At 45.7% G+C, this 24,668-nt stretch overlaps 1 protein-coding gene across 3 annotated transcripts in view; it reads right to left on the bottom strand.

Moving 5' to 3' along the window:
- Nucleotides 1-24,668, bottom strand: part of IRAK2 (interleukin 1 receptor associated kinase 2) — a 62,553-nt gene that overhangs the window by 12,037 nt on the left and 25,848 nt on the right. The window contains exons 3-10 of one of the 3 annotated variants that reach the window (XM_003982467.6): nt 22,408-22,545; nt 15,734-15,825; nt 13,410-13,604; nt 13,262-13,326; nt 10,665-10,779; nt 7,985-8,094; nt 5,728-5,923; nt 1,783-1,845 (exon numbers count right to left, since the gene is read on the bottom strand). In XM_003982467.6, coding sequence (XP_003982516.2) covers nt 1,783-1,845; nt 5,728-5,923; nt 7,985-8,094; nt 10,665-10,779; nt 13,262-13,326; nt 13,410-13,604; nt 15,734-15,825; nt 22,408-22,545 — 974 coding nt within the window. The remainder of the gene's footprint in view (nt 1-1,782; nt 1,846-5,727; nt 5,924-7,984; nt 8,095-10,664; nt 10,780-13,261; nt 13,327-13,409; nt 13,605-15,733; nt 15,826-22,407; nt 22,546-24,668) is intronic. The other 2 variants (XM_019824978.3, XM_019824979.3) reach the window with 2 other exon arrangements.

Raw genomic sequence — 24,668 nt, 5'->3', positions numbered from 1 at the left:
TTTACATAAATGTCTCAATAAGCTCCTTCTCCTGTGACATTCATCCAGGGAGACCCAGAGGACTGCTAGGGAATTCACTTCACGAAAACTGTCAGAATAGCCAAAGTATGGAAATAGTCCAAATGTCCATTGATGGGTGAATGGATAAAGAAGATGTGGTACATATATATGCAATGGAGTATTACCCGGCTATCAAAAAGAATCAACTCTTGCCGTTTGCGACTACGTGGATGGAACTGGGGGGGGGGGGGGTATTATGCTAAGCAAAATTAGTCAGAGAAAGACAAATATCATATGACTTCACTCATATGAGGAATTTAAGATATAAAACAGATGAACATAAGGGAAGGAAAGCAAAAATAATATAAAAACAAGGAGGGGGACAAAACATAAGAGACTCTTAAATACACAGAACAAACTGAGGGCTGCTGGAGGGGCTGTGGGAGGGGGGATGGGCTAAATGGGTAAGAGGCATTAAGGAAGACACTTGTTGGGGTGAGCAATGGTTGTTTTACATAGGGGATGAATCACTGGCATCTACTCCTGAAATCATTATTGCCCCATATGCTAACTAACTTGGATGTAAATTAAAAAGTAAAAAGATAAATAAAATGCAGAAAGAAAAAAAGAAAAGAAAGAAAGAAAGGAAAGGAAAGGAAAGGAAAGGAAAGGAAAGGAAAAGAAAAGAAAAGAAAAGAAAAGAAAAGAAAAGAAAAGAAAAGAAAAGAAAAGAAAAGAAAACTGTCAGAATAGGAGAAACCACCTCAAATTGCCCCACATCAAATCTGAAACCTACCTCTGTGCAGTATCTGGGGCTCGGTGGCCCAAAAGTGGCAGAGCTTGGGGGATCAGCAAAGGGAGAAGTCATGGCTTCCTGTGTGTAGGAAGGCCTTCAGCCCCCCACCCCAGGGCCCAGGGGATGCTTTTGGGGCCCAGCCACAAAAAACCAACTGCTCTCATGGCTTCACCATCAAGTCAGGAAAGGTGCTCCCCTCTCAAACTGATGAAAAGGATTTGGAACTCTGCAGAAAACATGGGTTCAAATCCCAGTTCTACCACAGATCTCACTGGGGGGCATGAGACAAATCTCTTCACCTTGGCCTTAGTTTTCTCATCAGAAAAATGGGGATGATAATAATCTTGAATTCATATGGTTGCACTGTCATGAAAATTAAAGAGTCAGCCAAGTGTCGGGGTTAAGAACTCAGGATCTGTGGTCCAGAAAGACCTGACGTGGAAGTCCAGCTCTGACACTTAGTAAAGCTGAGATCTCAGGCAAACCTCAGAGCCTGCTTTTCTCAAGTGTGGGTGAACGCAATGACCCTAGCAATCTCGTGGCGGTTTTGAGATGACTTAGAAAGATAATATATGTAAGGTGCCAAACACAGAGTCTGGCTGTGCTGTTATATTTTTGAAATTACACTGTATGTATATACACAGGAATGCTAATTCTTTGAACCCTCAAAGTAGAAATTATTGTTTTTATTATATAAACCCATTTAAGAGGGCTGAAATTCACTTTTACCAACTTGAAAACAAATTCTATTTGATTGCTGGATGTGTGGAGAGAAGAAATGGGTTTCCCCTAAACATTCTGAGTTCTTTTATCACAAAAAATAAATTCTTGGCTGGCTGGTAAGTAGGAGAGAAGTTAAGGTTACTTTGCAGATCAAACCCTAGACTGAGGCCTCATAACCAGCTGTAAAATGGGTACAGTAGAGGTCTCTGCCCTCCAGATCCCTCCCCTGCTAGCTGTGAGCCAGAAGTGACTGGTTCCCTTACCAGGTAAACTGGGCTTCGGTCATTATCCATTGCAGGGATGCCGGTGAGGACCTCAGCTAACACCTGGAGAGAACATGCAGTTAGCATGGTTCAGACACTCATGTAGAAGTTCAGACAGCAGATGCTCGCCAAGAGAGACGATTCTTCTCAAAACAAAAGCTGAGCTCCAGGCCTGGCTCTGCCATTTGCCAGGACAGACACTTGCCCCAAATCTGGAACATCAGAGTATCACTAAACACCTCCTCCAACTAAACACAACACCCAGCTGCTAGTAGAAGGTTTGAATAAATAGCAAGTCAGGAATGATGGAAAGCAAATATGTGTGTATTACCATGAGTTTTATATGCATATGTATATCCACATAAATATATAATATGTATATTTATATATGCATACTATATATATAAATATGTGTATACACATACTTATACTCACATATCTATCTATATACATATATGTACACATACTATTTTTAAGTCTACTTTTTTAAGTTTATTTATTTATTTTGAGAGAGAAAAAGAGAGCAAGCATGAGTGGGGGAAGGGCAGAGAGAGACTCTTAAGCAGGCTCCATGGTGTCAGCGCTGAGCCTGACACAGGGCTCGATCTCATGAACTGTGAGATCATGACCTAAGCCGAAATCAAAAGTCTGATGCTTAACCTACTGAGCCACCCAGGGGCCCACACACTATATTTTAAAGATCATTTCACTAAAAAACCCATCCGAAGTGGTAAGTAGGCATTGCTACATCAGTCTCAGGAAAAGGAGGAGTCTGGGTATATATGTCTATTCTACACAGCACGTCTCAGCAGTATCTGTAGCATGTTTCTTCCTCGGCCTTTATTAACATTATTTGTTCATTAATTCACCCACGCACAGAAGGAGCACACCCCTGCACCAGTAGAAGACACCACAGCTTTGACAAACCATGATATGTGTCTTATTATAGGGAACACCTGCTTTGAACAGAAATTCTCAGCAGACATAAGAGCATAGTGGTTAAGGGGTGTACGATCAGACAGGACTGCCTGGATTTAAATTCTGACTCTCTTCCTTTTTTTTTTTAAGTTTATTTATTTTGAGAAAGAGAGAGTGTGCATGCACAAGCTGGGGAGGAGCAGAGAGAAAGGGAGAGAGAGAGAGAATCCCAAGCAGGCTCTGTGCTGTCAGCACAGAGCCCAATGCAGGGCTCAAACTTACAAGCCAAGAGATCACGATCTGAGCCAAAGTTGTACGCTTAGCCAACTGAGCCACCCAGGTGCCCCTGACTCTCTTCCTTAATCACTTAGGTGATCTTCAGGCAAGTGCCTAAAATCTGACCTGGCATCCTATCCCCAGAGGACAGACCTGCAGGATTAATTACAGACTGGCAGGGGCCAGGAGGGGGCAGCAGAGGGCACCCCGTAGCAAGTGGATGGGAGCAAATTGAAATGGGATTCCCAACCAGCTCCTGCCAGGAAGAGAGGGAAGGACGAGGGGAAATGAATAAATAGACATTCCCTCTGCCCCTAGTACAGACAGGCTCTGTGCTGAACCTTTTATGGAGATCATTCAGTGTTCACCAAACAAACAAACAAACAGACAAACAAAAACACTGAGAAATGCAGTGTTCCTAACAGGAGGAACCAGAGTTCAAAATCATAGTGTCAGTGGCAAGGCACAGAAAAAGAGTGAAGGGAGCCAGTGGGCACTGAATGAATGAATGCATGAATGAATGAAAAAAAATTGTTACATCAAGAGCTGAGTTAAAAATTCAAGGGTAGGGGTGCCTGGGTGGCTGGTCAGTTAAGAATCCGACTTTGGCTCAGGTCATGATCTCTCTGTTCATGGGTTAGGGCCCCACATAGGGCTCTGTGCTGACAGCTCAGAGCCTGGAGCCTGCTTCAGATTCTGCGTCTCCCTCTCTCTGCCCCTCTCCAGCTCGAGCACATGCTCTCTCTCAAAAGTAAATAAACATTAAAAATTTTTTTTTATTTCAAGGAAAAACAGAAATCAAGAGTGAGCGTATAAGGGTAGGAATAATAACTACCACTACAATAATAATAATCTTGACATGTGCAGGGTACCGTGCTAACTAGTTTATATATATTATCTTATTAGTCTCCATACCTATCATTATTCCATTTTACAGAGGACAAAACAGGCCCAGAGTTACAGGTGACCTAGCCAAGGTCACAAAGCTGAAAATAACTAAGCTGGGACCCAAACCTCTGCCCTTAAGCTCTGCACTGTATCGCCCGGTAGCCTCAGGGTTTAGTCCTGCTGGTTCTTAAGATGAGCAGGAGCCTGGCCTAGCCCCACTAAGCATCACTGAGCCACTGACCCCTGATGGGGTCAAGGAAACCAGAAGAGCCAATAGGAGACAGAAGGAAGCAGAACCTGACATATGGAGGTCAGGCTAAGAGCAGAAGGTGGCTTGGGGAAGGCACTAGTGCAAGAGGTGGACAGATAAGAGACTGGGGTCAGAGAGAGGAAGCTCAAAGTTCGAGGCTAGAGAGGAAGAGAGAGGGCAAGGTCTGAGAGGCAAGTGTTTGCTCTTGGCAAAGGTCAATCAGAGACTGTCACTTTTTTTTTTCTCAGCCAGCATTTCCCAGATGGGTCTCCATGGGACACTGGTGCTGAAAGATACCGAGGAAACAAGGTTCCACGGTCAAATAAATTTGGGAAATGCTGTATACCACTTGCCCAGCTGTGGTGAATTCCCAATTAAATTAAAGGCTCATAACTGATGAATGGATAAAGAAATTGTGGTTTATATACACAATGGAATACTACGTGGCAAGGAGAAAGAATGAAATATGGCCTTTTGTAGCAACATGGATGGAACTGGAGAGTGTGATGCTAAGTGAAATAAGCCATACAGAGAAAGACAGATATCATATGTTTTCACTCTTATGTGCATCCTGAGAAACTTAACAGGAACCCATGGGGGAGGGGAAGAAAAAAAAAAAAGAGGTTAGAGTGAGAGAGAGCCAAAGCATAAGAGACTGTTAAAAACTGAGAACAAACTGAGGGTTGATGGGGGGTGGGAGGGAGGGGAGGGTGGGTGATGGGTATTGAGGAGGGCACCTTTTGGGATGAGCACTGGGTGTTGTTGTATGGAAACCAATTTGACGATAAATTTCACATATTAAAAAAAAAATAAAAATAAAAAAATAAAGGCTCATAACCATATTGAAGTCTCTGATTAATTTTGTGATAAAGAAATGTGCTGGACTTTACTTAACCCAGCATTTCTCCTATCTATTTGGCCATAAAAGCCTTAAAACACATCCAACCTACAGAGATGCAAGGATGTTCCACAGAAATACTTTGGAGGCTGTTATAGTCAGACCATGAGCTCCTGGGGGAAGGACTATGTTTTAGTTACATTTATATTCAGAGTGCCCAGCACGCAGTGATGATAGGACAGGACGGTGGCAGTGATGAGGAGGGAGGGTAGAAGCAGAGGTGGATACTAAATTGGTGGGTGGCTGTTGAACGGATGGATACTGGATGACTAAGTGAACAGATGGTTGGACAGATGGATGGACAAAGATGAACAGACAACTGGTTGGACCGTTAGATGGCTGGCTGGCTGGGAATCAGGGCACTAAGGAGCCTACTAGAAGCTGGACATTATGAGTAGCTGTACTTTGAGAGTCGGCAAACTTTCTGTAACAGGCTAGACAGTAAATACTTTAGGCTTTGTGGGCCACAAACCAAGTCTCTCTCACTTATTATTATTGTTATTAAATCTTTTATAAAGGTAAAAGCTTTTCTTAGTTATAGGTGGTACAAAATATGCCCTGGGCCAGTTTTGGCCTGGGGGCCATAGTTTGCCACCCCTACTGTACTTTGATGGAATATATCTATGGGCTACTATTATATCTTATGCTTACAAAGGAGCTGTGGGGAGAACAAACAGGTACAGGCCAAAGTCCAAGCACAGAAGGAAGCTCTTACTATTCCACAGCTGAAGATGTCCACTCGCTTTGTCAGCTGTCCCACCCTGATGAAATCCTCTGGCAGATATGCAGCAGAGGCCTGGAAAAGGTGAGTCTTCATCATGGTATATCTTGACCTTTTGTTGTCAGGACACAGGTGAGCCATTGGGTGAGCCAGCTTGGAGGTGAAGTTTTGGTCTAGCAAAACATTGGAGCTGTGGAAAAGAAAGCAGACAGAACTTTCTCAGTTTGAGCTGGAAAGAAGAGGTTGCCAAGGAGACCCTTTTGGAAAACAACTTTGCAGTAAGCAGCATTGGCCCCTACAAGTTAAGGGTCACTTAAGACCCTCAATCTGGGGGTGCCTGGGTGGCTCAGTTGGTTAAGCATCCAACTCTTGATTTCAGCTCAGGTCATGATCTCATGGTTCGTGAGTTTGAGCCCCGTGTTGGGCTCTGCGCTGACAGTGCGGAGCCTGCTTTGGATTCTTTCTCTCTCTCTCTCTCTCTCTCTCTCTCTCTCTCTCTCTCTCTCTCTCACTCTCTCACTCTCTCACTCTTTCACACACACACACACACACACACACTAAATAAATAAATAAATAAATAAATAAATAAATAAATAAATAAACTAAAAAAAAAAAAAAAAAGACCCTCAATCTGGATTTTCTGAGCCAGTCCTGATAAGGGCAGGGAGTGGGAACCCACTCCCACCAGGAAATGAAGACAGAGCTAAGATTAGTTGTGCTGCCCCAGGCATGCCATTGGTGTAGCCAAAGAGGTGTGGCCTTCCTGACCCCCACAGATGTCAAACCCTCATCAACCTCAGTTTGCCAAGCCGATAGCCTATGAGGGCTTGGTCCCTTCCAAAAGTGTTCCGACCCCAAGTTCTGGCCCAACTGACTCAAGTCTGAAGGCCACCGTCCTTTGTGACTAGTCCTGCCCAGATCATGGGGAATAGGGGAAGCAATAAGAAACATTCTTGAGCCTAGTCATCTAATCTGTGGAAGTAAACATTCTCAGAAAGTACTTCAAAGGAAAAAACAAACAACAAACAGGAAAACAACTAAGTTACATGTGTGAAAATTATCAAATTAACCCTAAATAGTTGTTTACAAAAGAGACATCAATTCTAATATCCACTATTAGGAGTGGTTAAGTAAATTATGGGTAAATCCTTCAACAGAAAACTAAAAAGTCACTAAAAATGGTGAAATGCAGGGGCGCCTGGATGGCTCAGTTGGTTAAGTGTCCAATTCCATTTCGGTTCAGGTCATGACCTCACAGTCTATGGGTTCAAGTCCCACGTTGGGTTCTGTGCTGACAGCTCAGAGCCTGGAGCCTGCTTCGGATTCTGTGTCTCCCTCTCTCTCTGCCCCTCCTCCACTCACACTCTGTCTCTCTGTCTCTCAAAAATAAACATTAAAAATTAAAAAAAAAAAGGATGACAAGCAATAAAGGGAAATATCTGCCTTGTTTAAATAAAGGGGGAAAAAAGAAAATGTGAACTGGTAACCAAGTAACAGTACTCCCTTAAGGCTAAGACTTCTGTGAGGGCAAGGGCTGAAGAAACGGAGGCCAGGTGTGAGTCAGGGTGCCAGAGCCAGAATGACCTCTCACCCTTTCATTTCCTTTCTCGCTATTACAATTGTTTATGCAATCAAACAAAAATCAGGGACAAAAAAAGAGGACAGGGATCCCACTTGCCAAACACAGAACTTTGAGGAAGCATGAGTTCTATGGTTTTGAGGTCAGTTTTGCCAGATTTTCTGGTGTCTTCTGGAATCTCTCCCCATGCTTCCAGTCCCCAAACTGGTCTCTCATGTTCTTGGGAGCATGAGATACTGGGTTGCACACCTACCCTTCAGGAAGATTCCCTGACACAAGTTGCTCTTGCCAACAGATACACAAGCAGGGGACAGTTCTCCAAGAAGACCCTGAGTGAAAAGCTCAAAATCCCAGGGGGCTCCACCCAAAGCTCAAGGATCAGGTCCAGACCAGCTACTGGGTTGGAAGTAAAATACATCGGCATGTGAGGTGCTCGCTGGGAAAACACCAGCTCAAAAAGACGGGGTGACAGACGGGTAGTTCGTGAGGACAGCAGACGCTGATTTTTGAGACAGTAACAAAGAAAGACAGAAGAGACCCAAGGGAGGTGAGATGGGGAGAGAGAGCCACGGAGAAAAGAGGTGGGGGGGGGGAGAGGAAGGGACACAAGAACGTGTGCTGTCTTGTCCCCGCAGTACAGGTGGTCAGCAGGGTGCGGCCCACCTCTCTCACCTCTTGATATTGCCGTGGATGATCTCCAGGCTGTGCAGGTGCTCCACAGCATGAAGCAGCCCAGAGCAGATGCTGGCACGCTGGGGCCAGAGGAGGGGGTCCGAGCCACCCTAAGTAAAGGAAAAAAGAGGAGAGTCACACCTGTGTCTTTTTATTTTTTATATACATTTATTTATTTTTAAGAGACAGAGCACTAGTTGGGGAGGGATAGAGAGAGAGAAAGACACAGAATCCGAAGCAGGCTCCAGGCTCTGAGCTGTCAGCACAGAGCCCGACGCGGGGCTCAAACTCGCAAACTGTGAGACCGTGACCTGAGCCAAAGTCAGATGCTTAACTGATTGAGCCACCCAGGCGCCCCTATGCCTGTTACTTTTTAAAGTCCCAACAAGCTCCTGTCTCTCCTCCAGACCTTCACTTCCTCTGCAACAGGGTTTGGCCAGCATGGAATACTGGCATGGTACCAGCTTTAACATGAGAAGATCCAGATGTAAATCCCAGCTCAGACACGCATTAGCTGTGTGACTTTGGAAAAGACACTCAACGTCTCTGAGCCTCGGTTTCTTCAGTTATAAAATGGAAATATTATTAAATGTTAAACCCCTATGCTTTGGGATTGCTCTAAGGATTCAAAGGAGGATATGGTGTAGGAATATATGGTATGCCCCTAGCATAGTGTCTGCCACACAGTGGGTGCTCAATAAACTACAGCTATTTTTATCATGACTATAGAGTGGTAAACTCTGGAATTTTCCTCTAGGAGGGGATGGCTGGGAGAGGAGCTAGGGAGCTTGTGTTAGCTCACCAAGCATATGGGCCTTACACAAACTTTATGTGTATTTGGGGAGACCTCACAAGGGCTGATGGGGATTGTGGGGTGAGCTAAAGCCCCCAACATCCCCAGGCACTGCCACAGTTGTTCTAAGACTAGAAGTCCAGGCTAAGTCACTACTTATTTTTCAAGTCTCATCTTGGGTCCCACATCCTGTAAGAACTGGCCTTGCTAACAGGTTTCTCCTCAAAACCTCTGAAGTTTAGAGCCACATGAACCCTGTTTAAATTCCAGCTCTGACACTTGTCAGCTTTGTTCCTCTGGGCAAGACACTTTGCCTCTCTATGCCAGAGACTCCTCTTTTCAATTTCTTCAAGGTTTATTTGTTTTTGAGACAGAGAGAGAGAGAGAGAGAGAGAGAGAGAGACAGACAGACAGACAAGGGGGTTGCTGAGAGAGAGAGGACAGAAGATCCAAAGCAAGCTCTGCGCTGTAGCAACAAGCCCAATGCAGGGCTTGAACTCACAAACCATGAGGTCACAAACTGAGCTGAAGTCAGACACTCAGCTGACTGAGCCACCCAGGAGCCCCAAAGACTCCTCTTTTAGAAAATGGGAGATACCTCTTGGGTTGTGGCAAGGCCTGAAGGAGAAGCCTTTATCATGGTGTCTTGAACACAGCAAGAGCACAATAAAGCTAATGATCATTATTATATCACAAATAATTGCTTTGTCCGGTCTCTGTTAAGGAAAGCAGTAATCTCCTGTGGAATAAAATTTCCCCCTATTTGAAGATTTGACGGGAAGGAGGTTTGTTTGTTGTTAAAACTGTAATTTTAGTAGGTATGATGCTCACATAATATGTGAAAGGCACAAAGGGTATGTAGTAAAAGTTTCTCCCCCTGTCCCATGCCCCAGCTACCTAGCTCACTTCCTCAGAGGTAGCCAAGACACCAGTTTTTTTGTATCTTTCCAGAGATAGTCCATAAATATGGAAGCAAATATATAATAGAATAGTATTCTCTGAAATCTTGCCATTTGCAACTATGTGGATGGAACTGGAGGGTATTATGCTAAGTGAAATGAGTCAGTCAGAGAAAGACAGAAATCATATGACTTCACTCATATGAGGACTTTAAGAGACAAAACAGATGAACATAAGGGAAGGGAAACAAAAATAATATAAAAACAGGGAGGGGGACAAAACAGACTAAAAAATATGGAGAACAAACTGAGGGTTGCTGGAGGGGTTGTGGGAAGGGGGATGGGCTAAATGGGTAAGGGGCATTAAGGAATCAACTCCTGAAATCATTGTTTCACTATATGCTAACTAACTTGGATGTAAATGTTAAAAAAGAAAAAAAAAAGAAAAAAAAAAGAACACAGTGCTATACCTGAGATGCTATTGTAAGTTGCATAGGTGTGCTGTTGGCTAATACTGTTGATTTTTGCATTTTTATTAATAAGCAAAGTGGCTAAATTTTTATTTTCTCATATAAATTAATATTTTCTTATTTAATCTTATATAGTTTTCTAAAATTTTTTGAATAATCTTGGAAGCTTTCAAAAAAACAGAATAGCATTCTCAGCAAATAAAAATCTGCTTCCTCTTCTCCCATACTCTGTATCTCTTAATTATCTTTCTTGTCCTATTGCATTGACTAGCACCCCCAGAACAATGTTAAATAAAATGAGTGCTATGGGATACCCTTGTCTTGCTCTTGACTTAAATGAAATGCCTCTTATCAAATAATTTGTATAGGCTTTTATCTGAAGATGTTTAGCCAGATCTTATCTACCCCAACCTAAATTCTCTCTGGATGGCCCCTCTCCCATCTGGAAGTCCTTAAACCTTGAGTCCCTACCTAGATGCTACCTGGTCCTGTTCTCTGACCATGATCCAGCCCCTTACCTGACCCTGGAGTCTGTCCTGTAAAGAACCATTTGCCATATATGGGTAGATCAAGCTGTAAAACTGATTTCCGGTGCAGAAGCCCAGCAAAGGTAAGACGTTGGGGTGGCAGCATCTGAAATCAGGAATTAGTGCAGAGATGAGGAGTCAGACAGAAAGAATAACCAAAGACTGCTCCACTTCCTCACCTCCCACCCCTCTTCTGCCCCCTCTACCCCTCAGAGGCCACCAGCGGCTTCCCAGGTACCAAATGCTGTGACCCCTGAGGGTTGAGCATCAGGGTAGAGAGATGAAAGCTGCCTGCCTTCAACAAGCTTGAAGTCAAGGAGCTCAAGCTTATCCTGACTCACTGCTTGGTAGCACATAACATCTTAACCACCCCATCTTCTGGAAACAGAGGCTGAGAGGTTAAGGAACTGGCTCATAGTCACAACCAGCAAGCAGTGAAGCCAGGATCAGACCGCAGGTCTGTTTGACTCCCAGGACTGGATTCTTCCTGAAATCCTCTTCTGCTGGGTTCTGAGTCACTATTCCCTCCTGACCCTCTTCCTACCTCTCTGACTGTTCTTTCATGGCCTTTTTCCCTAAGACCCTTCTCCTTTGCCTTCCTCTGAAGCATAAGTATCGCCAGCTCATCATCTTGTTTGATAAGCTGTGTCTCCAGGGATCTCCCACCTGTATCAGGAATGTCCCAACGTCTCTCATTTCAGCCCGTCCCTAAGGTCCAGACCTGAATGTCTAATTGCATTCCAATGCTGCAGATTAGCAGTCTAGACTCAACAAGTCCCAAACCTGCTTCCATGCCCACAGTTATTATCTCAGCAAAGGGCACCACTATCCATCCAGTTTCGTGGAAACCCTCCTACCTCCCTATCTAATTAGTCAGCATTCACCATCATAAATAGCTTTCCAGCTGTCCCCTTCATTCCTCCCTCCTCTGCCTTGAGTTAGGCCCTGATGGATACTCCACAGGACTATTGTAATGGCCTCCTATCCAATCCCTCTGCCCTCCCCCACTTCCCCAGGCCATGCTACTGCACGTTTCACACTAATGAGAGTCATTTACACTCAGTCGCTAAGTGTAGTTTAGGAAGTCCCTAAACTTCCCCAAGGCAGGGGCTGTGTATTCTTCACAACTGTACTCTCTAGAGCCAAAAAAGGTCCTTGACAACTCAACATTTGCCCACTCAGTGAAGGAGTATCTGCCAACTCAAGAAAGACACTTTGCCAAAATGGGAAGGGGAATTATACTTTCATTTTTTATTAAATGTTTTTATTTATTTATTAAATATTTTATATTTATTAAATGTGTTTATTCACACACATATATGAGTACAGAAAAGATTAAAGAAAATATATCAAAATGCGAACACAGTAGTAGTTATTTACAGGTGCTATGGAAAACAGGTGATTTCTGTTTCCTTATTTCTGATTTTCTTTTTTTCTTTCCTTTAAGTAGGCTCTGCACCCAACGTGGGGCTTGAACTCACGACCCTGAGATTAAGAGTCGTGTGCTCTACCAACTAAGCCAGCCAGGCGCCCCTGATTTTCCGTATTTCTTAAAATACTCTCCAGTAATCATGCATTACTCGCCCAAGGCTACACATTGGCAGAGGAAACCCCGACAGTGACTTGCCAAGGTTGAATGACAGCTGGCGTCCAGAGCATGACAGGTGCCCAATACGCATTTGTTAAATTCATCAGTGACGGCAGAGCCAGAATGAGTCTTCCTAGGTCCTTCCCCTTTTCTTTCCCAATCCCCACCCAGCTCTGTGACAGGCAGGCTCACTTCACTTCTCAGCCTCAGTTTCCCATCTGTAAAAGGAGCAGGTTTCAGGATGACTTCTGAAGGCCTTTATTGTTCAAGACTAGAGGTCAGCAAAATATCTCCGTAAAAGGCTAATAGTAAATATTTTAGACTTTATAGGCCATATGGTCTCTGTCGCAATTACTCAGCTGTACTCTATCATACAAAAACAGCCACAGAGAATACAGAAATAGGTAAGTGTGGCTGTGTCCCAGTACAACTTTATTATGGACACCAAAATCTCAATTTCATGTACTTTTCGTGTGCCATGACATATTCTTCTTTTTCTTTTTTTCAACCATTCGAAAACGGAGACCCCATTCTTAGCAATCAGACCAGACAAACACAGGCATGGCCAGATCTAGCCCATCAGTCATCGTTTGCCAATTCTTGCTCTGGAGCGATACAGTTTTAAGATGGATTTGCCATTGGAGTTAGAAACCGTCAGTTTCTGCCCATCTCAAAAAATGGAAGGAACGAGCTGGACCAAGTGAACCAAGGTTGTGTGATAAGTCTAATCTATGCATATAGTTGCTACATAGAAAAAGCACGGACTGTGCAGCCATTTACTAGCTGTGGAATCTTGAATAAGACACTTAATCTCCCTGGGCCTCAATTTGCCCCTGTGTAAAATAATGCTGATAACAGCAGCTCCATTACAAGGTTCTCGTGAGGATTAAGTGAATTTTTAGATGTGTAATACTTAAGACATGCCTGGCACACAGAAAGCACTATATAAGGGTTAGCTGTCATCATTATTAAACAAGGTATTTCCAAAGGGGGGGCTTACCTATGACAAACTTGTACCTCTGCCTGGAAGAATTTTTCGATAGATCCCGGACCTGAGTAGGCCACCTGTGGGAAAAGACAATGAAACATGAAAATTCAGCCTCACCCATACAGGCTCCACCCCTTACTAGAAACAAAGAAGCGCTCGCCTCTCTGAGCTTCTTGAAGACGAATGGCGTGCCATGCCTTTGCCCTTTGTAGATGTCGGCAAAGGTCCCCTCACTGATTTTGTGGCTTTGGTTGAAGTTATCAGTTGCCTGGACCACGTCTGCCTCACTCCAGAAAAGACTGTCTTCAGCCAGACTCAAAAGTGTTTCCTGCTTAGGAATGGAGACGCTAAAGTCCTAGGAATGCAGAGAGGAGAGATGGAAATTTAATATGGAATTAATGTGGAAAATATTATTGTCCCTGGCACATGATTGGGGGGTTTTATTTTTTCCCCAGTTTACAAAGGTGAGAACCAAGGAGGTCAGAGAGCTGAGATGAGGTCACACAGCTGATCAATGGCTGAGCTCGTGCTCAATATAAATAAATTTATATTTATTAAATGTGTTTATTCACACACATATATGAATACAGAAAAGATTAAAGAAAATATATCAAAATGCGAACACAGTAGTAGTTATTTATAGGTGTGTGTGTGTCTCTCTCTCAAAAACAAATAAAACATTTAAAAAAATAGATGCACAGAAAGTTAACTTTTTTTTAAAGCTGTATCTGCTCTTACAGTTTTAGAAAATTGGAAGGGAAAAAAATCATCCATGATCCCATTATCCACTGAACTGCTCTTAATGTTGAAGATAGTTCTTATAAAGTAGATGTACAGATTTATTTTTTAAATTGGGATCATGCCATACTCCTAGTTTTGATTTCTGGTGTTTTCATTTAACATTATACCATGATCATTCTCCCAATTATTACACTATCTTTGAAAATTATTATTTAAAAACACATGCTTCAGTGCCCATCTTCTTTATGGAAGAGCTTCATTAACCAGACCCACAAAGCACTGGCTTCTCCACCAGGCACCCTGCCCAGGACAGCTGTAGAGGCCCACCAAAATGTTTTGATTTATTTTAAAGTCAGAAGAACAAAAATGAACTTTTAGAGTCAAAGAAAATGTTTTTAATTTTTAATCCAGTTTGGATTGTGTTCATCTTTGTGCCGATGCAATTTTAAAATATAATCTTTAGGGGCGCCTGGGTAGCTCAGTCGGTTAGCGTCTAACTTCTGCTCAGGTCATGATCTCGCGTGTGAACTCAAGCCCCACGACCGGCTCTGTGCCGACAGCTCAGAGCCTGGAGCCCGCTTCAGATTCTGTGTCTCCCACGCTCTCTGCCCCTCCCCCACTCACCCTCTGTCTGTCTGTCTCTCTCAAAAATAAATAAACATTAAAAAAAATCTTTTTATTTTATTTTTTTTTAACAAAGGAAAGAAAAGGCCTAGGAAGGCAAAAGTGCCTAAACACCCACAAAAGTCATACGTGGCCCTGGACCCAAGACACTGAATATTCAGGGTAACTCAGACATATACTGGGCTGAAAAAAAGGTTAGAAGAGAGGTGGTTTGTAAGCAAATGGCTTAGTATAAATGTAACATTACTTACATATTGTGAGGGGAAAAAGATGCCATGTATCAGCCCTCATTTAAACACAAATAATGGAAAAGCTCATTAAAAACATGTATTCACTGGGGCGCCTGGGTGGCTCAGTCAGTTAGGCATCCGGCTTCGGCTCAGGTCATGATCTCGAGGTCCGTGAGTTCAAGCCCCGTGTCGGCCTCTGTGCTGACAGCTCAGAGCCTGAAGCCTGTTTCAGATTCTGTGTCTCTCTCTCTCTCTCTGCCCCTCCCCCATTCGTGCTCTGTCTCTCCCTGTCTCAAAAATAAATAGACATTAAAAAAAATAAAAAACATGTATTCACTGAAATGAACCCTCTTCAGTCACCCCCAACCCCCAGGACCCAGCTGCACTGACAGCCTGCATGTAGAATCTTAGAAGCTTGGAGTAATTCCACGAGTCTCCTTTCTCCCCATCCCCCTAACCACTAGAGCCTAGACTGGTCCAAGGAAGTAAATACATTGTTTTTTTTTTTTTTTTTAAGTTTATTTACGTCATCTCTACACCCAACATGAGGCTTGAACTTACTACCCTGAGATCAAGAGCTGCACACTCAACACACTGAGCCAGCCAGGCACCCCAATACATTCCCTTTTAAAAAATTTTTTGTAATGTTTGTTTATTTTTGAAGGAGAGAGAGAGATAGAGTGTGAGTGGGGGAGGAGCAGAGACAGAGGGAGACACAGAATCCAAAGCAGGCTCCAGGCTCTGAGCTGCCAGCACAGAGCCCAAAGTGAGGCTCGAACCCACAAGCCTTGAGATCATGACCTGAGCCACCTAGGCACCCCTATACATTGGGTTTTTGAGTGAGAGCCACAAGCTGGGGAGGTAGCACCTGGGGGTGAGGAAGATTTACCTTTGAATCAGATGAAACAGGAAAGTTGGTTTTTAAGGAATGAGGGGCATCTTCGGAAGGAGGCAGGAGGTTGGCTCGGGCTGGAGCAGGCCCTGGAAAGGAGGAAGACAGGAGGGGTCCTCAACCAGTTCCCACACCAAACCAGGTTCTCATTCACTCCACAAACACTTTGTGTCCCAAATGACAACTGCTACTTTCTGACACCCCCAGGGGCCAGCCCACACACTCCTTACAAGTTACCTCAGTGAAGCTCTACCACAGCCCCAGGGTTGGTTCTATGTGATTCCCAGTTGATGGGTGGAGAAATGGAGGCGCAGGAGGTGGCTATGTGCTCAGGGGCACACAGCCAATTAAATTTTTTTTTTTCAACGTTTATTTATTTTTGGGACAGAGAGAGACACAGCATGAACGGGGGAGGGGCAGAGAGAGAGGGAGACACAGAATCAGAAACAGGCTCCAGGCTCTGAGCCATCAGCCCAGAGCCTGACGCGGGGATCGAACTCACGGACCGCGAGATCGTGACCTGGCTGAAGTCGGACGCTTAACCGACTGCGCCACCCACGCACCCCTGCACACAGCCAATTAAGTGGCAGAGCCAGGCTTCCAACGGAGATCCGTGTGACTTCCAAGCCCTACTCCGCCCCACCTCCCACACAAGGAATAGTGAAGGACACAGAGGTGATTAGCTAGGGAGCCCTCCTTCCAGTAAACTCCATTGCAGCAGTCATGTCAATAACCAGCCTCCCAAGGGCAGAGGCAGGAGAGGCCACCAAAGCAGTTTGGGAGGCCAAGGAAGGTTTCACAGAGGAAGGAGCATTTGACCTTGAAAGATGGGGAAATGTTTTCGAAAAGTGCTTATGAGGTCAGAAGGCATTGAGGGAGTGAGACTGGCTGAGTGGAGGTATGACAGCAGGGAAGCACAGGCATGCAGAAAATATTCCAGGCACACTTAACTAGTGAATACTGTCACGTCATCTAAACCTCAAGACAGTCCTAGGAGATAAGGACCATTACCATCTCCTCTTTACAGACGGTGAAACTGAGGCAGAGAGAGGTTAAGCAACCTTTCCAGGGGCACACAGTCATGACTCTGGAGTCCATGTTCTTCACCGCTTAGTAAATGAAGAAGATTCAGGAGAGAGAAGGCTTGAAGTGTAGTTTGGGGTCCAGTAAAAGCCAGGTTAAAGAGGTGACATTTCCCCACCAGCCTCCGCCAAAAGATTAACCTGAACACTAACAAAGCAGTCTGGAGTCGGATGAACTAGAGCAGGTGCAAGCTAGACATGAGATGGGCTGCGGTGGCTGATCAATGCAGAAGCAGGCCTCAGCCAGAAGCCAGGAGCTTCAGATGTCCCCATGTGGAAATACCCAGCGGCCCCATGGCTAGGATGGTCTCTGAGTAACCTGAGGCCAGCCCTCCAAGGGAACCTGGCCTTGACCCCAGGGTTGCTGGCCCAATCCACTTGCTTCAGGTATTTCTGGTTTACAACATCAGGAAATGAGTGATTAATCTGGAACTTTGACCGCAAAAAAAAATTAATTCAGAAGACTGAAAAGGGTACCATGCTGAAACTAATATCAGACTTGCTAAACTATTAACCCAGGCAGCTGATAAAACAAAGCTCACGTAATGCAAGCTGAGGATCTTTTATCCCCACAAGGCCCAAGAGGAGGTGCATCCTAAGCCTCTCTCCCTGGGGCCGCTGTTCTAGACCAGCTGCTACTTCTAGGCAGCTGACCGAGAGACCTACCACCCTCTCAAATCAATCCCCCACATTCCCCTGTGCTTCCCATGGGCTGCTCCCCTCAGTGAATGAGTGTGGAGGGGAGATTAAGGGGAGACCCAGGGTCCTGATCTCCCTAAAGACACCAGGTAGGCCTGCCTTAGACACTCCCACCCAAACTTCCCACCCTCTCTCCTTCCCTTGGGCCCCAAGTCTCTCCCAGCCTTGCCCAGCACCTACCTTCCCCATTTTCTCTCAGGCATTTGTCCTGTGAAAATCTTTCTCTTTTTTTAATGTTTATTTATTTATTTTGAGAGAGAGAGAGAGAGAGAAAGTGCACACAGAGTGGGGGAGGAGCAAAGAGAGAGGGAGAGAGGATCCCAAGTAGAGCCCAACATGGGGCTCGATCTCCGAACCATGAGATCATGACCTGGGCTAAAATCAAGAGTCAGTCACTTAACAGACTGAGCCATCCAGACGTCCCTGTCTGGTGAAAATCTTCCTGCTTCTCAGGTGACCTAGTCCAATGTAGGCCTCTGCTGGCAGGCCCAGGGACCCTGCCTTGGAGTAAGGCTCCCTGCCACCACTGCCTCTACCCATGACCCTGCCTGCTCAGCTCAGTACCCTTGGCCTGTGTCCCCAGACTGTGGTCATGTTCATCCATCTCTTAACTGTTGGCCATGTCTCTGTGCCGCCTCCCCTGTGAGTTACTTGATGTTTTTCTTTCAATCCCCTTTAATTCACATATTATGTATTTAGCTTTGAAACCCGTAGTTTTTTGTGCATGAGATATACATCTTTTCTAACACCCATGCTCTCTGGTACCACTGGGGAGCCAGGCTCCACACCCTGGGGGACCGCTGCTCTAGGCTGCTCCAGGCCACTCCATTTCCCTCCCGGTTCTTCCCTCAAATTCTGTCCTGTCCCCAGCCCAGAGCTCGCCTCACGACAGGGGCTCTCACTGCACACATGGTCCCTCTTCCTCTCCCTTTGCCCGGTGACTCCCGGGCCAGTACTGGCCTCAGATAAACCATGACCTTCTGGTCTGGCTTGATGCCTGGGGTTCACCTGAAGGCTGTACTAGGCCTCTTGGGTTGGGAGGGTGGTCACTGAGGTCTGACCTCGTGACATCTGAGGGCTACTAGTTGGAGGAGTGACTATTTATCCCTGTGGTTTGTAGGGAAAACGGAATGGGATGTGAGCCAACACCACAAGGTGGACAAATCAGAGAATAGCCAGCCCTTGCTTTGTAAATGCATGGGGGAAGCACCGGGTCCGGGAAGACACTCATCTTCACACAGGTCATTTCCAAATCATTAACCTTCCATGTGCCAAACATTTACTGGAAAAAAAAAAAAAATCCTACAGAAATCTTTCTGGCATGTCTGCTTCCCTAAGAAGAATACCCTGAATCTTGTCCTTCTGAGTTGTGTCACTGAAGGCATGAGGACAGAATGTCGGAGTGGTGCTATATCTGATTGGGGGTTTTCTGCATCCGGCCCTGTGGCTGGCAGTGGAGTGGCCTCTACAGCTTCCCCGTCTGCTTTGTTGGTGTCAGAGAGAAATGGGCTCAAATCCTGGCTCCTTCCTTAGTAAGATTTGCACTTGGGTGACTTGTGCTTCATTTCTTTGGGCGTTTTCAAATGTAAAAAGAGAAAGTGGCTCAGTCGGTGAAGTGTCCGACTTCGGCTCAGGTCATGATCTCGCGGTCCGTGAGTCCGAGCCCCGCGTCGGGCTCTGGGCTGATGGCTCAGAGCCTGGAGCCTGCTTCGGATTCTGTGTCTCCCTCTCTCTCTGACCCTCCCCCGTTCATGCTGTCTCTCCCTGTCTCAAAAATAAATAAACACTAAAAAAAAATTTTTTTAATAAATAAATAAAATGTAAAAAGAGCAATAAAAGCCCATTCCTTGTAGAGTTCTCGTCCAGACTAAATAAACGAGATGACAGTTACAAAGCACAAGCTCCGTCTCTGGCACATGGGGAGTACCAAACATGGTAAAAATACGTGCAGGATAAGAGATGCTGACTGAGAACCCAATGGCCTCTCCTACAGCTAAGGCTTTGTGACAGTATTTCAAGCTACTAAAGCCCTTGTCTCTGAATCTGTTTAATGAGCTACTCACGTACTTTCCTCCTCCATGTCTCTTCCCCTTTTCCTTTCCACCCACAAGGCAGCCGGCACAGACGGATTACCTCATGGGTTCCGGGGCAACTGGCCTGGGCTGGATCCTGGTCCTGCCACTTTCACAGCCATGAAGCTTCAATAGGTTTGGCATCCTTCCCTAGCTGTCCAGGGTTGGGGGGTGTGGGGAGCAGCCAGAGCCCCGTCCCTGGGTTACAGCTCAGCGGGGCACCAGAAGTTCCTGGGCCAGCGTCTCCCACACAGAAAGGCACCTTTGCCACCACCCATCTCTGTCCTCCCCCGCCACCACCTCCATATTTTCCACCCCAACAAGATAATCAGTCATGTTGAAATCTAGGGCCTGATGGAACCTTAGGGTTTTCCCAAGAGAAGACAAGGTTTGGGTCACTGATGAAATTAATGATTATTTTTAGTTTGGGCAAAGATAGACCACTGGCTTCCCCTTTCTGTCTGTAGATTGTGTTTATCATCTCCCCTTGCAGGGGCACATGTGCTCCCGAGGGCCATTTAAGAGATTGAACAGTGCAAAGGCCTCTCCAGATAAGGCTGGTTTCTACAGTAGGCCAGGTAAGGAATACCAGAAGAAACTGCAACCCCCATCACCTTCTCCATCTGGACCAGCAGTCCCCTAGAATTTCCCTCTTTTACTATCACTCTTTCCTCTGGCCATCAACCACTTTCACATTTGCTTTAGGACCATTTCCCCTTATCTCTAACTGCTGCTCAAAGTTCGGCACTTGTTTTTGCTTGTTTTTATCTTTAGCTACAATTAACAATTCAGACTTCCTGCGCCAGAATTATTTTCCCAGCTTCAACCTATCTGGGGTGCCCAGAATGCTGTTAATATTAACTGACATTTAATAAATGCTTACATGGTAGCAACATTGAGGTATTTGATTCCTTACTACAACATGATGCCATAGGCTTTCACTATTGTGCCCACTTTTTTAGATGAAGAAGCCGAGGTACAGAGAAGCTATGTAATTTTCCTGCTAGAAAGGGAGAGGTGGGACTCAAATACAGTTCTGTACAAAACCCCAGGCATGCTCCTCCCAGCCAACGCTGACTCTGGCTTCAGGAACAGCATCGATGAACTGAGATTTCATGGATTTGGGACCTTCAGCTCACCGGAGAGCAGAAGGGAGGCCAGGCCCCCAGGGAGGGGTGGTGAGAATGGACACATGGATGTATGCAGTGGCCCCACCCCCACCCCCACCCCCTGGGGAAGTCATCCACTGGCTGAGTCCTTCCATCATTTGGCAAACTGTCCCTGAACCCTTCCATGGCACAAGTGGTCTGAAAGGCTTGGGGATAGTGGTATGTGCAGTGGTTAGGGACACGGGCATTTAAATCACACTGCTCACATGCTACTTTCTACTTGTATGACCTTGAGCAAATCACTTTTCCTTTCAGTGCCTCAGGTGCTGTAGAACAAAGCAGCAGGGCGCCTAGGTGGCTCAGTCGGTTAAGCATCTGACTTTGGCACAAGTCATGATCTCACAGTTCGTGGGCGTTCGAGCCCCCGCGTTGCGCTCTGTGCTGACAGCTCAGAGCCTGGAGCCTGCTTCAGAGTCTAAGTCTCCCTCTCTCTGCCCCTCCCCTGCTCACACTCTGTCTCTCTCTCAGAAAAATACATAAACATTAAAAAGAATTTTTTAAGCACAAAGCGGCAGGCTGGTACTAGGGAGAAAGGTGGGGGAGTGGGGGCAGGCAGCTCCCATCAGTGCCCTCAGCGCACAGCTGCGAGGGTAAGGCAGCCTGTGGAGAACGGACAGAGAGGTCATCGGGCTCCCAGCCGGAGCCAGCAGGAGGATCAGCCCATGCTGGGGACTTGTAAAACCATAGGTAAAATACCTAGGCCCCAAAGCATTTGACCTCGGCAGGCTGTTTAACCTCTCTGTGCTTCAGTTTCCTCATCTGTGAATGGGGATAATCAAAATACCTAACTTGGACAGCTGAGGATTAAATAAGTCAGCATCTCTGAAGTGCTCCGAACAATGTCTGACACATAGAGAGCCCTCAATTACAGAGTTATTTCTTTCTTTCTATAAAAATGACAATAAACGGTATATGTTCTGTCATTTGACTTTTTTAGCTGTTTTAATTCAATATATTATGAGCATGTTTCCACATATGTAAAAATATCTACATCATTTTAACAGTATTGTATTGTTATGACCGACTATCATTAATTTTACCATCCCCATGGTTGTTTCCAATTTTTTGCTATTTTTTTAATTTAAAAAAAATTTAGGGGCGCCTGGGTGGCGCAGTCGGTTAAGCGTCTGACTTCAGCCAGGTCACGATCTCGCGGTCCGTGAGTTCGAGCCCCGCATCGGGCTCTGGGCTGATGGCTCAGAGCCTGGAGCCTGTTTCCGATTCTGTGTCTCCCTCTCTCTCTGCCCCTCCCCCGTTCATGCTCTGTCTCTCTCTGTCCCAAAAATAAATAAAAACATTGAAGAAAAAAAAAATTTTAAAAAAAAAAAAAAAAAAAAATAAAAAAAATTTAATGTTTTTATTTATTTTTGAGAGAATGAGAGAGACAGACTGTGAGTGGGGGAGGGGCAGAGAGAGAGAGAGAGAGAGAGAGAGAGACACAAAATCTGAAGGAGGCTCCAGACTCTGAGCTATCAGCACAGAGCCCGATGCAGGGCTCAAACTTGTGAACCATGAGATCACGACCTGAGCTGAAGTTGGACACTTAACAGACTGAGCCTCCCTGGTGCCCCAATTTTTTGCTATTATATGCTGAGTTGAAAATCCTTATCGATACATTTACTCTAAATTAAAATTTTAATTTAAAATACCCGGGCCTGGCAAGGCAGCTGGCCTCATAGACTGCCCCTTTCCCTGTTCATCTTCAGTGTTTCTTACAGAAGCTGCCAAAGGTCTTCCCGGCTTCACAGCATCCGGGAAAGAGGATTTGATTTCAGGACTTGGTTTCCCTGAAACAAGGTGAAAAGAAAGAAAGTTAGTATTACTCAATGAAGTGGAGTAGCCACCAAGTCGCCGGGTCTAGAAGTCAGAGAGCTGGGGTCTATTCCGGGCTCTCCCTAGAATTCACTGGGCCCCGTTGGGTTCTTTGCCTCCTGGGTCTCAGCCTCCCCAGGAAAGTAATGGGGGGAGACAACAATCTCCTGTGATCGGTCCAGCTCTGACACTGAGTCACACAAAACAGGCTTCCAACCCTGCCAGCTGTGTGACCTTGGACAAGACACTCTCCTTCTCTGAGCCTGTTTCCTCACCTATAAAATGGAGAGGATAATAACGATCGTGCCTGCTTGCCTACCTCACAGGGCTGTTGAGAGGAAGGAAATGGCAACATAGACGTGAAAGGGCTTTATAGACTGTACGTTCCCCTGAACACGTGAGGAAATTAAAGATATTCACCTCACCAAGTGCCTAGTTGAGCCCCTAAATATACAAGTCTGGCAGTCCTACAGTTCCCCTTCCACACACAGTGGAATCATGTGCATCCTTCCCTGTCTCACAGGGGGGAGCCCTGCAAACAGAGGCTACATCCACTGAGCACCAAGAGTGCCAGGGGCATGCTTCAGATTCCCACAAGCTGTTTGTATTTCATCAGGTTAGAAATGATGAAACAGAGGCTGGAGCAGGTTAGGCGGCTTGCCCAAGATCACACAGCCTGGGCATGCATGACTGGCCGAAGAAGCCTGGGTGGAGGTTCTCTGTCCTTGAGAGGAATCACTTCCCATTTGCACCAATGTGGGAAACCCCAAAGGTGCTGCGAGGGTGTATCTACACCAGTTCCTAGCCAGCTTCTCAGAGCCTGCACTCTGTGATACAGAGTGCCTCCTCTTGCCTCCTCTACCACTGTCCGGATGGCGTCATCTCCCCAGGCTGGCCTTTGCCTCTAGCTGTGGCAGCCTCCCGATCCCTTCCCAGGCCACATCTAGCTAAAATACAAATCTTGCCTTGTCACTTTCCTGTTTAAAGCCTTCGTGACCTCCCACTGTCCAAATGAAGTACTCGCTCTTCTCCCAACTCCTTGTATCTCCCCTTTACCTTCCAGACCAAATCCAAATTCTACAGCCCTGCATTCAAGGCCCTTCACCCTCTGGTGTTCTTAGGTGGACCCACGTTTGAGAACCACAGAAACAGGGGCACTGAAATCCCGGGGAAAGCCTCCGACTTGCTCACACATGCATCCGATGGGGCTAGGACGAAACGTCTCCAGCCTGTGAATCTCTGGCAGCATTTCTTCTGACAGGTAAACTGTGTATCTCTCTAAACAACGCTGATTATTACCAAGGGGCCAAGCTTTTCAAACCCAAGCTTTGGGACTAGAACAATATTAATAATGCCTAAAAACGCATAGCACTACACTTGTATGGCACCACACAGATTTATTTGATTTTCAGGACAATCTCTGGAGGCTGACAGAAGTGACTGCATTTTATTTTTGAACACATTGAAGTTCAGATAGGCGAAATGATTTGTCCCCAAACAACTGATCAGATTCAAACCTGGAGCTGGTTTCGCCATCTACACCAGAATGGCTCAGGCTGAGACACCAACTGTTGTGCCCCACCCCCCACCCCAAACCCCCTACTCCCCTCAGCAGACAGCACCACCCTGTGGCCACGGCACAAAGCAGGAGAAAAGGGTGGGAATGTGTGAAGACAGTCTACAGGGAACGCACAGAAGTAGTAGGGAGGTTGAATGGGGGATAATGGGGGACTTTCTCCCTTCCTGACAATGACCTATTTATTATTCTCTTAAATAAAATGATCTTATGGAAAAAGTAGCAGGCCTGCCTGCCTGGCTCAGTCCATGGAGCATGCACCCCTTGATCTCAGGATCGTGAGTTTGAGCCCCATGTGGGTATAGAAATTACTTAAAAATAAAATCTTTGGGCGCCTGAGTGGCTCAGTAGGTTAAGCAGCGGACTCTTGATTTCAGCTCAGGTCATGATCTCGCGGTTCATAAGATGAAGCCCCACATCGCTGACAGTGCATGGAGCCTGCTTGTGAATCTCTCTCTCTCTCTCTCTCTCTCTCTCTCTCTCTCTCTCTCTCCTTCTCCCCAACTCATGCTCACTCTCTCT

The sequence above is a fragment of the Felis catus genome, chromosome A2, assembly GCF_018350175.1.
Source record: "Felis catus isolate Fca126 chromosome A2, F.catus_Fca126_mat1.0, whole genome shotgun sequence".
NCBI classification, from domain to species: Eukaryota; Metazoa; Chordata; class Mammalia; order Carnivora; family Felidae; genus Felis; species Felis catus.
The sequence above is the reverse complement of the archived record's forward strand: the minus strand, read 5'-3'. Positions and strand labels throughout refer to the sequence as shown.